The 15,425-nt window shown below is 44.4% G+C and overlaps 1 protein-coding gene across 1 annotated transcript in view; it reads left to right on the top strand.

The window, feature by feature from the left end:
- LOC126355617 (testis-specific serine/threonine-protein kinase 1-like) overlaps positions 1–15,425 on the top strand; it is an 82,972-nt gene that overhangs the window by 49,521 nt on the left and 18,026 nt on the right. The window contains exon 3 of the mRNA XM_050005979.1: positions 4,338–4,640. Coding sequence (XP_049861936.1) covers positions 4,338–4,640 — 303 coding nt within the window. The remainder of the gene's footprint in view (positions 1–4,337; positions 4,641–15,425) is intronic.

Here is a 15,425-nt window from a genome sequence, read left to right as displayed (position 1 = left end):
TAAAATCAGATTAATCTTTTCTATCTCTGATCTGTGAGGACTAAGATTGACTGAGGTCACTGTGACTGATTTAACAAGAAAATCGTGTTTCCTCCCAAGGGAGCTTCTGCTTCGTTTCCTGTGTACTGGTGTGCCTGTGCAACTTTCCAGTTCTTAGATACGGATTTTGCGGCGACCGAGCTGTTGCAGATCATTGTTAAATATGAAGGTAATACAGCAGAATACTCCGAAAGGCACCGATTTGGCATACGTCCTGGACAGGAAGACTAGCCTTTATTAGGTGACATAAGTTGCTTCGCTAGACCTAGGTAGGGTATGTACTTCAACACTAGGTGATCAAAAGTATTCGGACACCTGGCTGAATATAGCTTACAAGTTCGCGGCGCCCTTCGTCGGTAATGCTGGAATTCAGTATGGTGTTGGCCCACCCTTAGCCGTGATAACAGCTTCCACTCTCGCAGTCAGACGTTCAATCAGGCGTTGGAAGGTTTCTTGGGGAATGGCAGCCTATACTTCACCGAGTACTGCACTGAGGAGAGGTATCGATGTCGGTCGGTGAGGCCTGGCACGAAATCGGCATTCCAGAACATTCCAAAGGTGTTCTGTACAATTCAGGTCAGGACTCTGTGAAAGCCAGTCCATTACAAGGATGTTATTGTCGTGTAACCATTCATGCGCTATGAACAGGTGATCGATCATGTTGAAAGATGCAATCGCCATCCCTGAATTGCTCATCAACAGTGGGAAGCAAGTAGGTGCTTACACAACTATGTGGGTTTGTGCTGTGATAGTGCCACGCAAAACAAGAGGTGCAAGCCCCCTCCATCAAAAACTCGACCACACCATAACACCACTGCCTCCCAATTTTACTGTTGGCACTACACACGCTTGCAAAAGACGTTCACCGGGCATTCGCCATACCCACACCTTGTCATCGGATCGCCACATTGTGTGCCGTGATTCGTCACTCCACACAACGTTTTTCCACTGTTCGATCATCCAGTGTTTACGCTCCTTACACCAAGCGAGGCGTCGTTTGGCATGACTCTTACACGCATGAATAATATCATATGAAGCACAGCCCCCGATTAAAATGATGATACGTCATGGACAAAAAAACAACTGCCAGCCAGTCCCCACTGTGATTAATTACTAACCAGTGTCAAGTACGACAAAAAACTTGGCCTCTGTCATAATCAAGAATATTCAGCAGTTGTCATACGTTGGAAACACTAGAAGGTGCAACGATTACGGAGGAAACATTACCATTCTCGGAATTAGATACTTTGTATACCAGCTGTATAATGATAATTAGCAAGCAGCATAAATGTGCAAGTCCATGGTTCGATGACACCCCTTCTGTAAAAGGTAGAGTAAGAGGTGCGTGGTGAAGGCCTATTAGACACAAGGGAAGGAAGGATAGACAATATTTCGTGATCACCCATTGCGAACTCTAATCAAACATTTTTCTGTGCAGCACTAACCGATGCTACGAAATTTTGTGACAGATTACAACTATCTGGCGAACTAAGAACCCAACACAGACCCTTGGCTTTTGTAGAAAATGAACTTACCAGCAGAACTATCTGGGAACATCTATCAGCCTGTGATAATAATTCTTCTATCGTACTATCATCGAAAGAGATGGGACTGTGTTTAATACAATGGACTCGTATTCGAGAAGATAGTGGTTGAAATTCCCACATGGCCATCTGGTTTCAGGTTTTCTGTGATTTCGGTAAATTCATTAAGCCGAATTCCGCTGTGGTTCCTATGAACGAGCACGGCCAACTTTCTTCCCTATCCTCCAAATCCGAGTTTGAGTTTCGCTAACAATAATCTCAACATCGACTGGACTTTAAACCCTGAGCATTCTTCCTCTTCTTTTACATTTCGATATCAACATAACTTCTTTTACAGTAGTAGAGTCTTAGAGAGAAAGTGTCGTTCAAGAAATAACTTATGGGCTAAAACTAAGCGAGTTCCCACTACATACTTTCTGCGTGCGACATTATGCCAGTAAGGAATAAAAAAGAAAGAGATGCTTTCGTACTGAACTGGTGAGGCCTGGAGGCATAGTTCATTCTTCAAAAACATTGTCTTTGAAACTTAAGGGAAGGGGTTCGATACCTGGTCTGGCAGACAGTCGTAATCGGCATCAAGTTCCAGATATTCATCTGTTTGCGACAGGACGGGGTGTTTCAGTCGTTCTTTCGTCTCCTTACTCTCTCTCGGTCACTTTCATGGTACAGTTAACCTACCTCTATATTTCTTCCTTCCAAGGTCCCTTCACTCTGTAGATATACGCTAGGCAATGTAAGGTAGCGTTGATGAAACCACTACCTAATGGTATCTCAAGTTCAAAATCATTTCCTGTAAGTTCATTTTCACAAATTTAGCGCGCTATGAGAATGAAGTTTAATTGCAGTAAAGATTTGAAAATTCTATTAACGTCCTTTTATTCATAAAGAAGCACATGAAATGACTGTCAAGTCGAAATTTCATAAGGCAAATGCTCTGTCATTCCACGTTCACCGTCTATACAACATACAATACTGGCCATTAAAATTGCTACACCAAGAAGAAATGCAGATGATGAACGGGTATTCGTTGTACAGATATATTATACTAGAACTGACATGTGATTAGATTTTCACGCAATTTGGGTGCATAGATCTTGAGAAATCAGTACCCAGAACACCTCCGTCCGTAATAACGGCCTTGATACGCCTGGGCATTGAGTCAACCAGAGCTCGGATGGCGTGTACAGGTGCAGTTGCCCATGCAGCTTCAACACGGTACCACACCTCATCAAGAGTAGTGACTGGCGTATTGTGACGAGCCAGTTGCTCGGCCACCATTGACCAGACGTTACCAATTGGTGAGACTGATTTAGGGAATGCGCTGGCCAGGTAACAGTCGAACATTTTCTGTATCCAGAAAGGCCCGTACAGAATCTGCAACATGCGGTCGTGCATTATGCTGCTGCAATGTAGTGTTTCGCAGGGATCGAATGAAGGATAGAACCATGGGTCGTAACACATCTGAAATGTAACGTCCACTGTTCAAAGTGACGTCAGTGCGAACAAGAGGTGACCGAGACGTGTAACCAATGGCACGCCATACCATCACACCGGTTGATATTCCAGTGTGGCGATGACGAATACACGCTTCAAATGTGCGTTCACCGCGATGTCGCCAAACACGGATGCGGCCATCTTGATGCTGTAAATAGAACCTGGATTCATCCGAAAAATAGACGTTTTGCCATTCGTGCACCTAGGTTCGTCGTTGAGTACACCATCGCAGGCGTTCCTGTCTGTGATGCAGCGTCAAGGGTAACCGCAGCCATGGTCTCCGAGCTGATAATCCATGCTGCTGCAAACGTCGTTGCACTGTTCGTGCAGATGGTTGTTGTCTTGCAAATGTCCCCATCTGTTGGCTCAGCGATCGAGACTTGGCTGCACGATCCGATACAACCATGTGGATAAGATGCCTGTCATCTCGACTGCTAGTGATACGAGGCCGTTGGGGTGCAGAACGGCGTTGCGTATTACCCTACTGAACCCACCGACTCCATATTCTGCTAACAGTCATTGGATCTCGACCAACGCGAGCATCACTCGCCGTGAAGGTATGGGGTGCCTTTGGTTACACGTCTCGGTCACCTCTTGTTCGCATTGACGGCACTTTCAACAGTGGACGTTACATTTCAGATGTGTTACGACCCGTGGCTCTACCCTTCATACGAGCCCTGTGAAACCCTACATTTCAGCAAGATAATACACGACAGCATGTTGCAGGTCCTGTACGGGCCTTTCTGGATACAGAAAATGTTCGATTGCTGCCCTGGCCAACGCATTCTCCATATATCTCTCCTACGTCCGATCAATGGTGGCCGAGCAACTGGCTCGTCACAATACCCGAGTCTCTATTCTTGATGAACTGTGGTATCTTGTTGAAGCTGCCTAGGCAGCTGTACCTGTACACGCCATCCAAGCTCTGTTTGACTCAACGCCCAGGCGTATCAAGACCATTATTACGGCCAGAGGAGGTTGTTCTGGGTACTGATTTCTCAGGACCTATGCACCCAAATTAAGTTAAAATCTAATCACATGTAAGTTCTACTATAATATATTTTTCCAATGAATACCCGTTCATCATCTGCATTTCTTCTTGGTGTAGCAATTTTAATGGCCAGTAGAGAAAGAACTGAGTAGATTTTATTCTGCCTTCATTGTCATTTGCCTAATTGTGCAGGGGATATCCCTCTTTTGAGCAGTTGTTCCCACGTGGTATACGTGGTGGCGGCCATTGGCGTTTCTGTCAATTTGCAGGGTAAGCCGATCCTAAGCACCACGTACTGTGGCTCACTGGCATACGCGCCGCCAGAGATCCTCAAAGGGACTCCGTACCACCCCAAGGTAGCCGACATTTGGTCACTTGGAGTCATCCTGTTCGTCATGCTCAACAAGGCGATGCCCTTCGACGACACGAACGTGAAGCGGCTGCAGGAGCAGCAGATGGCGCGCCGCTGGAAGTTCCGCTCCAAGGTGGTCAACATCCTCAGCGACCAGGTCAAGCGGCTCACGACCTCCATGCTGGAGCCCGAGACCAGCAGGAGGGTCAACATCCAGCAGGTGAGTTGCCAGTGCCAAAACTGACATCAGCATATTGGCAATCCACACGGAATCCTCGAGCCACATTTTGACGGACCTACAAAATTATTTCCTGGACCGGCTGCTTAGCAGTTGCACCTGAGAGATAAAGTTTTATAGTTGAAGGAATGGGGTTCACATCCTCATACACGCATTCTGATTCATATTTACTGCGGCTTCCCTACACAGTCATTAACAGCTGAACTAGGCACCTTGTTATCAGGCTGTTGTACACACGTTTGTCCTGATGACTGTTGGAACGTCCCCTTAGCAAAATTTATACATGACTGTGCTTAAACTGACACACAATATTTTTTTTTAGCGCAACGCAATCTGAATTTCAGTAATCCCTACAAAATAATGGCCCTGACTAAATTAACCTATACGTTTCACAAATCACTTACCTCACAAAAATCTTCGTTACTCAAACTACTGCAATACAGCGAGCGCCACTACAGCCAGCTAAATAAAAGATTCAAACTACGGAAGGCACTAACTACTTATAGACATAGTTAGCAAATGAAAGATTTTGATAGAGAACAAACAATGTATTTACCTCAATAGTTTCAAAAGTCATAATGTATATAGCAGTTCATGACATCCTGTCTTACAAATTTCAAAACTCCGCCATCTCTCTCCCCACATCCACCACCGCTGGCGGTTCACCTCCAACTGCGCAAAGCTACGCGCTGTTAACAGCCAACTGCCCAACACTACAATGGCAGACAACAATGCAAACTAGCCACAGACTGCACACAGCACAGTCAGTGATTTTCATACAGAGGTGGCGTTACCAATAAAAAAAACCTAAACAGTCTACTTACACTGTGACAGCTAACACGACACCGACTCCAAGAGACACCAAAATCATTGTGATTAAAATCTTGTGGGTATTATGCCACGTCATTGCTAATAACTAACGACAATATTAAACTGCAACAGACGTTTCGGCCGAATTGCAACGGAATTCCTCAGGGCACGACTGGTTTTGCTTGGGGATAGGTGCTTTTATTTATTATAGACTATCGATGTCTGACGTCACTGTTGTAAAACTTTTAATTGGCCTTCTAACATGATTGGCTAGTCATGACGTAAGGGAAGATGGAAGCAAAGAGGCTATTCGTGGATGTCCATGTAGTCAACCATTGGTAGCTGTCCGCCAATCAGCGTTCTGCTTCTGGTCGGCAAGTTTTCCTCACGGTGTGCGCGGAAGTGGACTGACAGTTGCTCTACAGCTGTTTGTGCAGGTACGCCCGTGTCCCGTGTAGCTTCTGCCCCGCAACCGCTCGCGGCCCGTTGGACTGGGATGGCCGGCAGCTAGGACGCCGGGAATTTGTAGCCATCTTCTCTGTTGATGTTGTCAGGCTGCTTAATAATTTCGATCGCCTCCCGTATTTTGCGTTCTCGCATCCACGATTCTTTCGCCAGAACTCGGGCTTCCTGGAACCTGGTAGGTTGTCCACAGTCACGGTGGTGTTACGCTATCGCCGATTTATTATGTTGTAATCGTACATATCGTTCGTGTTCTGCTACTCGTAAGCTGACAGGTCTCCCTGTTTTTACTATGTAGGCAGCTCCGCACTCTCACCGTAGTTTGTAAACACCTGCAGTGTTACGACTGTTGACGACATCCTTGGTGGAACCTATCATTTCGTGGATCCTGTGACTGCTTCGAAAAATCGGTTTGAAACCTCGTCGGCGCAGGACGTTGCCTAGTCATTCACTGACGCTTTTTACATATGAGAGAATCTTCCACGGATACACTTACCATATGTAAAAGGCGTCAGTGAAAAGCTAGGCAATATTTAAGTTCTGTCTTATTCTACTTGGTGACTGGAGGCACACACCGGGATGGTTCTTAGAGAAAAGACAAAGCCTATTTTCTTCCACATCCTTCGCCAACTTGTCCTCTCTCTCTCTCTCTCTCTCTCTCTCTCTCTCTCTCTTTAATGGCTTTGTCATCAATGGGTCGTTGAGGCTAAATCTTGCTTCCACTTTTACCATCAGTACTTTGCCAAATTTGCTCTTGATTGTCTCACGGACATCCAGCACAGTATACGAATGTAGGCAAAACGCTGCAGTAGACACTGACGAAATTCTCTCGGCATCAGGTATACTCTAAGAAGAAGAAAATAAACAAATAAAATCAAAAATGAAAATAATAAATAAATTACAGAACGACGCAACACGAAGAAATCTACATCTACATCTGAATCCATACTCCGCAAGCCACCTGACGGAGTGTGGCGGAGGGTACCTTGAATACCTCTATCGGTTCTCCCTTTATTCCAGTCTTGTATTGTTCGTGGAAAGAAGGAGAGTCGGTATGCTTCTTTGTGGGCTCTAATCTCTCTGATTTTATCCTCATGGTCTCTTCGCGAGATATACGTAGGAGGGAGCAATATACTACTTGACTCTTCGGTGAAGGTATGTTCTCGAAACTTAAACAAAAGCCCGTACCGAGCTACTGAGCGTCTCTTCTGCAGAGTCTTCCACTGGAGTTTATCTATCAGCTCCTTAACGCTTTCGCGATTACTAAATGATCCTGTAATGAAACGCGCTGCTCTCTGTTGGATCTTCTCTATCTCTTCTATCAACCCTATCTGGTACGGGTCCCACACCGCTGAGCAGCACTCAAACAGTGGGCGAACAAGCGTACTGTAACCTACTTCCTTTGTTTTCGGATTGTATTTCCTTAGGATTCTTCCAATGAATCTCAGTCTGGCATCTGCTTTACCGGCGATCAACTTTATATGATCATTCCATTTTAAATCACTCCTAATGCGTACTCCCAGCTAATTTATGGAATTAACTGCTTCCAGTTGCTGACCTGCTAGTTTGTAGCTAAATGATAAGGGATCTATCTTTCTATGTATTCGCAGCACATTACACTTGTCTACATTGAGATTCAATTGCCATTCCCTGCACCATGCGTCAATTCGCTGCAGATCCTCCTGCATTTCAGTACAATTTTCCATTGTTACAACCTCTCTATACACCACAGCATCATCCGCAAATAGCCCCAGTGAACTTCCGATGTCATCCACAAGATCGTTTATGTATATTGTGAATAGCAACAGTCTTACGACACTCACCTGCGGCACACCTGAAATCACTCTTACTTCGGAAGACTTCTCTCCATTGAGAATGACATGCTCCGTTGTGTTATCTAGGAACTTCTCAATCCAATCACACAATTGGTCTGATAGTCCATATGCTCTTACTTTGTTCATTAATCGACTGTGGGGAACTGTATCGAACGCCTTGCGGAAGTCAAGAAACACGGCATCTACCTGTGAACCCGTGTCTAAGGCCCTCTGAGTCTCGTGGACGAATAGCGCGAGCTGGGTTTCACACGATCGTCTTTTTCTAAACGTATGCTGCTTCCTACAGACTAGATTTCTACTCTCCAGAAAAGACATTATACTCGAACATAATACGTGTTCCAAAATTGTACAACTGATCGACGTTGGAGATATAGGTCTGTAGTTCTGCACATCTGTTCGACGTTCTTGAAAACGGGGATGACCTGTGCCCTTTTCCAATCCTTTGGAACGCTTCTCTCTTCTAGAGACCTACAGTACACCGCTGCAAGGAGGGGTGCAAGCTCCTTCGCGTACTCTGTGTAAAATCGAACTGGTATCCCATCAGGTCCAGCGGCCTTTCCTCTTTTGAGCGACTTTAATTGTTTCTCTATCCCTCTGTTGTCTATTTCGATTTCTATCAATTTGTCATCTGTGCGACAATCTAGAGAAGGAACTACAATGCATCTTCCTCTGTGAAACAGCTTTGGAAGAAGACATTTAGTATTTCAGCCTTTAGTCTGTCATCCTCTGTTTCAGTACCATTGTGGTCATAGAGTGTCTGGACATTTTGTTTTGATCCACCTACCGCTTTGACATAAGACCAAAATTTCTTAGGATTTTCTGCCAAGTCAGTACATACAACTTTACTTTCGCATAGCCCTCATCACACAACATTTCGCTTCGCGTAATTTTTGTTTGTCTGCAAGGCTTTGGCTATGTTAATGTTTGTTGTGAAGTTCCCTTTGCTTCCGCAGCAGTTTTCTAACCCGGTTGTTGTACCACGGTGGATCTTTTTCATCTCTTACGATCTTGCTTGGCACATACTCAATTAACGTATACTGTACGATGGTTTTGAACTTTGTCCTCTGATCCTCAACACTATCTGTACTTGAGACAAAACTTTTGTGTTTAGCCGTCAGGTACACTGCAATCTGCTTTTTGTCACTTTTGCTAAACAGAAAAATCTTTCTACCTTAATGCGAATGTGATGGAAAACAGGAGATGTGATGTACGTGTATAGGCAAACGAGTCATTACAGTTTCAGAAAAAATTGAATGATTTGTTCGAGAGAAAGACCTTCACAAATTGGGCAATTCAATGACACGTTGATCCAACTCTAGACCTTGCTCAAGCAGTTTCTCGGCTTGTCATTGATTGATAGAGTTGACGAATGCCCTGCTGAGGGATACCGTACCAAATCGCGTCCAATTGTCGCGTTGGATCTGCATCTACGTCTACATCTACATCTGCGTGGATACTCTGCAAATCACATTTAAGGGTCTAGCAGAGAGTTCATCGAACTACCTTCACAATTCTCTATTATGCCAATCTCGTATAGTGCGCGGAAAGAACAAACACATATCTCCTTCCGTGCGGGTTCTGATTTCCCTTACTTTATCATGCTCGTCGTTTCTCTCCATGCAGGTCGGCGTCAACAATATATTTTCGCATTCGGAGGAGAAAGTTTGTGATTGGAATTTGTGAGAAGATTCTGGCACAACTAAAAACGCCTTTGTTTTAATGATGACCATCCCAAATCCTGTATCATTTCAGTGACACTCTCTCCCCTATTTCGCGATAATACAAAACGTGCTACCCTTCTTTGCACATTTTCGATGTTCTCCGTCAGTCCTATCTGGTAAGGATCCCACACCGCACAGCAGTTCTAAAAGAGGTCGGACAAGCCTAGTGTAGGCAGTCTCCTTAGTAGATCTGTTACATTTTCTAAGTGGCCTACTAATAAAACGCAGTCTTTTGTTAGCCTTCCCCACAACATTTTCTATGTGTTCCCTCCAATTTAAGTTGTTTTTAATTGTAATTCCTAGGTATTTAGCTGAATTTATGGCCTTTAGATTTGACTGATTTAACGTGTAACCGAAGATTAACGGATTCCTTTTATCACTCATGCAGATGACCTCACACTTTTTGTTCTTTAGGGTCAATTGTCAATTTTCACGCTATTCATATATCTTTCATAAATCGTTTTGCGGTTTGTTTTGATCTTCTGATGATTTTACTAGTTGGTAAACGACAGCGTGTTCCGCAAACAACTTAAGACGACTGCTCAGATTGTCTCCCCAATCGTTTATATACACTCCTGGAAATGGAAAAAAGAACACATTGACACCGGTGTGTCAGACCCACCATACTTGCTCCGGACACTGCGAGAGGGCTGTACAAGCAATGATCACACGCACGGCACAGCGGACACACCAGGAACCGCGGTGTTGGCCGTCGAATGGCGCTAGCTGCGCAGCATTTGTGCACCGCCGCCGTCAGTGTCAGCCAGTTTGCCGTGGCATACGGAGCTCCATCGCAGTCTTTAACACTGGTAGCATGCCGCGACAGCGTGGACGTGAACCGTATGTGCAGCTGACGGACTTTGAGCGAGGGCGTATAGTGGGCATGCGGGAGGCCGGGTGGACGTACCGCCGAATTGCTCAACACGTGGGGCGTGAGGTCTCCACAGTACATCGATGTTGTCGCCAGTGGTCGGCGGAAGGTGCACGTGCCCGTCGACCTGGGACCGGACCGCACCGACGCACGGATGCACGCCAAGACCGTAGGATCCTACGCAGTGCCGTAGGGGACCGCACCGCCACTTCTCAGCAATCCTGGGGTATCGGCGAGGACCATTCGCAACCGTCTCCATGAAGCTGGGCTACGGTCCCGCACACCATTAGGCCGTCTTCCGCTCACGCCCCAACATCGTGCAGCCCGCCTCCAGTAGTGTCGCGACAGGCGTGAATGGAGGGACGAATGGAGACGTGTCGTCTTCAGCGTTGAGAGTCGCTTCTGCCTTGGTGCCAATGATGGTCGTATGCGTGTTTGGCGCCGTGCAGGTGAGCGCCACAATCAGGACTGCATACGACCGAGGCACACAGGGCCAACACCCGGCATCATGGTGTGGGGAGCGATCTCCTACACTGGCCGTACACCTCTGGTGATCGTCGAGGGGACACTGAATAGTGCACGGTACATCCAAACCGTAATCGAACCCATCGTTCTACCATTCCTAGACCGGCAAGGGAACTGGCTGTTCCAACAGGACAATGCACGTCCGCATGTATCCCGTGCCACCCAACGTGCTCTAGAAGGTGTAAGTCAACTACCCTGGCCAGTAAGATCTCCGGATCTGTCCCCCATTGAGCATGTTTGGGACTGGATGAAGCGTCGTCTCACGCGGTCTGCACGTCCAGCACGAACGCTGGTCCAACTGAGGCGCCAGGTGGAAATGGCATGGCAAGCCGTTCCACAGGACTACATCCAGCATCTATACGATCGTCTCCATGGGAGAATAGCAGCCTGCATTGCCGCGAAAGGTGGATATACACTGTACTAGTGCCGACATTGTGCATGCTCTGTTGCCTGTGTCTATGTGCCTGTGGTTCTGTCAGTGTGATCATGTGGTGTATCTGACCCCAGGAATGTGTCAATAAAGTTTCCCCTTCCTGGGACAATGAATTCACGGTGTTCTTATTTCAATTTCCAGGAGTGTAGATAAGGAACAGCACAGGGTATATAACACTACCATGTTTTACTCGATGACTTTCCGTCAGATACTACGAACTGTGACCTCTCTGACAGGAAATCAGTCACATAAGTCAGACGATATTCCATAAGCATGCAATTTCATTAGAAGCCTCAGGTGTGGTACAGTGTCACAAGCTCTCCGGAAATCCAGAAATACGGACTCCATTTGAAATCCCTTGTCAATAGCATTCAATACTTCGTACGAGTAAAAAGCTAGTTGTGTTTCTCAAGAACGATGTTTCCTAAATCCGTGTCGACTGTGTGCCAATAGACCGTTTCCTTCCAGATAATTCATAACGTTCGAATACAATATTTGTTCCAAAATCCTGCTGCATATCGACGTTAATGATATGGGTCCATAATTTAGCGGGTTAACCTTTCTACCTTTTTTTGAATATTGGTGTTACCTGTGCAACTTTCCAGTCTTTTGGTACGGATCTTTCGTCGAGAAAACGGATGTACATGGCTGTTAAGTATGAAGTTATTGCATCAGCATACTCTGAAAGAAACCTACCTGGTATACAGTCTGAACCAGAAGACTTGCTTTTGTTAAGTGATTTAAGTTGCTTCACTAGTCCGAGGATATCTACTTCTTCGTTACTCATGTTGACAGCTGTTCTTGATTCGAGTTGTGGAATATTTACTTCTTATTCTTTTGTGAAGGCATTTCGGAAGGCTGCGTTTAGTAACTATGCTATCGCGTGGAGAAGGCATTGATTGTATTTTGCCGCTAGCATACTTCACATACGATCAGAATCTCTATGGATTTTCTGCGGTCTGTTCCTTTGATCATCCTTCTCTAGCTGAACCAGTGTTCACTCTCTGCCGATCCCACCAGTGTCAGGACATTAGAGCCAATCCTGGATTCACTACTTTCGTTTTGAAATAGCAGTTAATGATTGTTCACAATTGGAAAGTGGTTTAGGACCGACCCACACATCCTGTACAATTCCTTTATTGCATGATAAAAAAGAATAGATCCTTTCAGTTTTAGTTCCATTCGATTTTAGCCAATCCCATATGGTATTTATTTTCTTTCGGAAGAACATGTTAAAAATAAAATTGTTGCTTTCTGCGAATTCTTGTATCTCCGACATTTATGATGCTAAATCCAAAGTCTCACAATGGAGAATCGCTCATTAGCTTTTCCAGTTATTAACGTTAAAGTTTACCACTATCAACTCGTAACACGATTTTATTAGCACCTGCAAATATTCATAAGGCTCCTCAGTTTGTTCTTCAGGATATCAGTGTGCTAGTGCATAAACTAAACTAATATTCATGAAACATGTTTTATTTATTTTTGAAACAAGTCTTCCTAATCTGTCTGAATTTATTATAATAATAATTATTATTATTAGACTGGTATTAGTCTTCTTGTACACCGTAAAGTCAACTATTGAATTTCCTCCCTGCTCTGTTCCTCTATAGTGTAGCCCAAGTCCTAAGTCTAATTGCATATGGACTTCGGTTTTGCACTTCTGATAACCCTCTTGTGTCTCAGTTGATCTTAACGCAATCCTCTTCCAATTCAACCAAACTCTCTTCTATTCCTAACTTTCAATTTATTTATTTATTTATTTATGCATTTATTTTACCTGGCAAGATTAGGGCCTTCAGGCCCTCTCTTACACCTAACCAGGCATACTCAGATTGAAGGAGTTACAGTTTCTACATAACATTAAGGACATATAGCGTATTATGCAGTATTGATGTTAAAAAAATAGATATTATAACAGTAGTACAATGATAATTATAACAATAAAAATAATTATAACAATCAAGAATAATAATGATAATAATAATAATAATAATAATAATAATAATAATAATAATAATGACTATGTATATGAAAGTAAACATACTTTTCTTTTGTGAATGTCAGTCCCATTGTTAGTTGGGAATTTTCTCGTTATGTTCTTGCAGCTTGTGAGTTATTCTCATCGAGCAGAGACATAAGACGATAGAATGGGGTGAAAGAGATATATAAGAGGTAGATAGGTTAGAGGAAGAGAAATAGAATGGTAAAATTCGAAGCTGTGATGGAGAGGAGAAAGAAAGAGAAAGAAAGAGATGGGAGGGGCACAACAATGGTGGCTATACCGTCCCTAATATGTAAGTCTTGAGTTCCCTCTTGAATGTTGAGTGGTTCTGGATAAGACGCAGATCACAGGGGAGTGCGTTCCATAGTCGTATGGCTGAGATGGAGAATGACACGGAGAAAGATTTTGTGTTATGTAAAGGTACAGCCAAGATGATAGACGTATCCGATCTGGTGTTGCGATTGTGGAATGATGATAGGTGTTTAATGTGAGAAGATAAGTATTGGGGGCACCAGTGGCTAAGAAATCGATGAAGTAAGCACATCGTGTGGAGATCGCGTGCTTTATGTGGGCGTATCCAACCTAGCTGGGAGTATGAAGGACTGATATGGTCATACAACCGAATATTGCACACGTATCTAACGCAAGCATTCATCACTAGCTCGAGGCATCTAGAATTTTCACTATTTGTACCGTGTTGAACTACATCGCAGTAGTAAAAATAATACAAGCATTTAGGTTTAAGAAGTCCATGTTATTGTCTGTTCAGCTAAACTTCATGTGACTGGGCGTGCTCTGTGATACGGAGCCATTGCCGGAGTTACCGCAGTTCACTGATTTCCATATTCTTTTCTCACATTGGCCGGAATACTGACGTCACAGGAACTTAAGCATGGCACCGGGGCCTCCGAGAACGTAACGATGCTACCTGTCCTGCCAGCGTTCGAAGAGTTTGCCAGCGTGCTCATAGCAATCTCAGTTTAGGTCAGAGTGCTTCCAAGCGTCGGGGTCTGGTGAACATGACCAGTTGGTGTGCTTATCAGGCGCCAGCAGGGGCCTCAGATCTCCAGTTAATATCGCGATTTAGCAATCAATTAGTCTTTCTATTGACAGTTGGGTCCACGTTCAGGATCAGAGTACAGGAACGTAAGTGCAATGTCAGTTATAAAACAAATCTTCAATCATACAAGATCAGCGAGTGCATTCCTCGCTCCTTCCTCTGAAGTTTTAACGTAACTAAGGGTTGTGATTGGCCACTGTGCACATCGATAAGGCGGTCGCAGTGACGATAACAAGTTTAGGTGTGCACCAGGCCATATCTAGTATTACTGTGTCGCCTCACCATGGAAAAGTTGTAGGACAATATAAAGGATCTTAGAACCTAGGTCAAGACTAACACTAACAGATATTTATTATCTCTAGTGACTGGCAAAACACACAACAAAAATTAACTGAGACCAAAGTTCTCTAAATCTGAGATCAGATTAAAAAATGATGCTAACACTGTGGAGAGATGCCAGAATGTGTGGATGACTGTATGCAGAAAGCGCAATACGATCTGCTCCTCTGCAGAATCAAAGGTGATAACACAACAAGATGTCACAAATTATAACCAAGTTAACCGACACAAATTGTATGCGAAAGTAAGCAAGTAAAGTGCTGCTAAGAATAAGGATCGAGCCGCCGCAATTACGACACTTAACATTTCTCTAAATTCAGCAAACCATGCGCCCATCAGCACCAAATGGCAGCCAGGAGATAAGTGACCCTTACGGTGGGCATCAACACTTCACAACACTCTACTTTCGAAAAAAAAAAATCTATACGGTGGGCTTGACTAAATGCTTTCGCCAATATGTCAGATGAGAATATCACTTATTTCACGAAAAAACGGGGGAACCCTGCAGAAACTACCAACTCTTGGTGTACAGAACCCACCCTAACAAAAAAGAGGCTGGTACTAGAAATGGGGCAGCGTCCCAGAAGTTGCTTCAATTCTTCATGCCAAGCATAATGGTGAGGAAACTCTATTATATTAGATACACCAAATTTTACGCTGGTTTTGCAGCGTCTTGGCGTGTCCTCCTTTTGATGTCTATACAGAA

The sequence above is a fragment of the Schistocerca gregaria genome, chromosome 3, assembly GCF_023897955.1.
Source record: "Schistocerca gregaria isolate iqSchGreg1 chromosome 3, iqSchGreg1.2, whole genome shotgun sequence".
NCBI lineage: Eukaryota > Metazoa > Arthropoda > Insecta > Orthoptera > Acrididae > Schistocerca > Schistocerca gregaria.
This window is presented reverse-complemented; position numbering and strand designations above follow the sequence as displayed.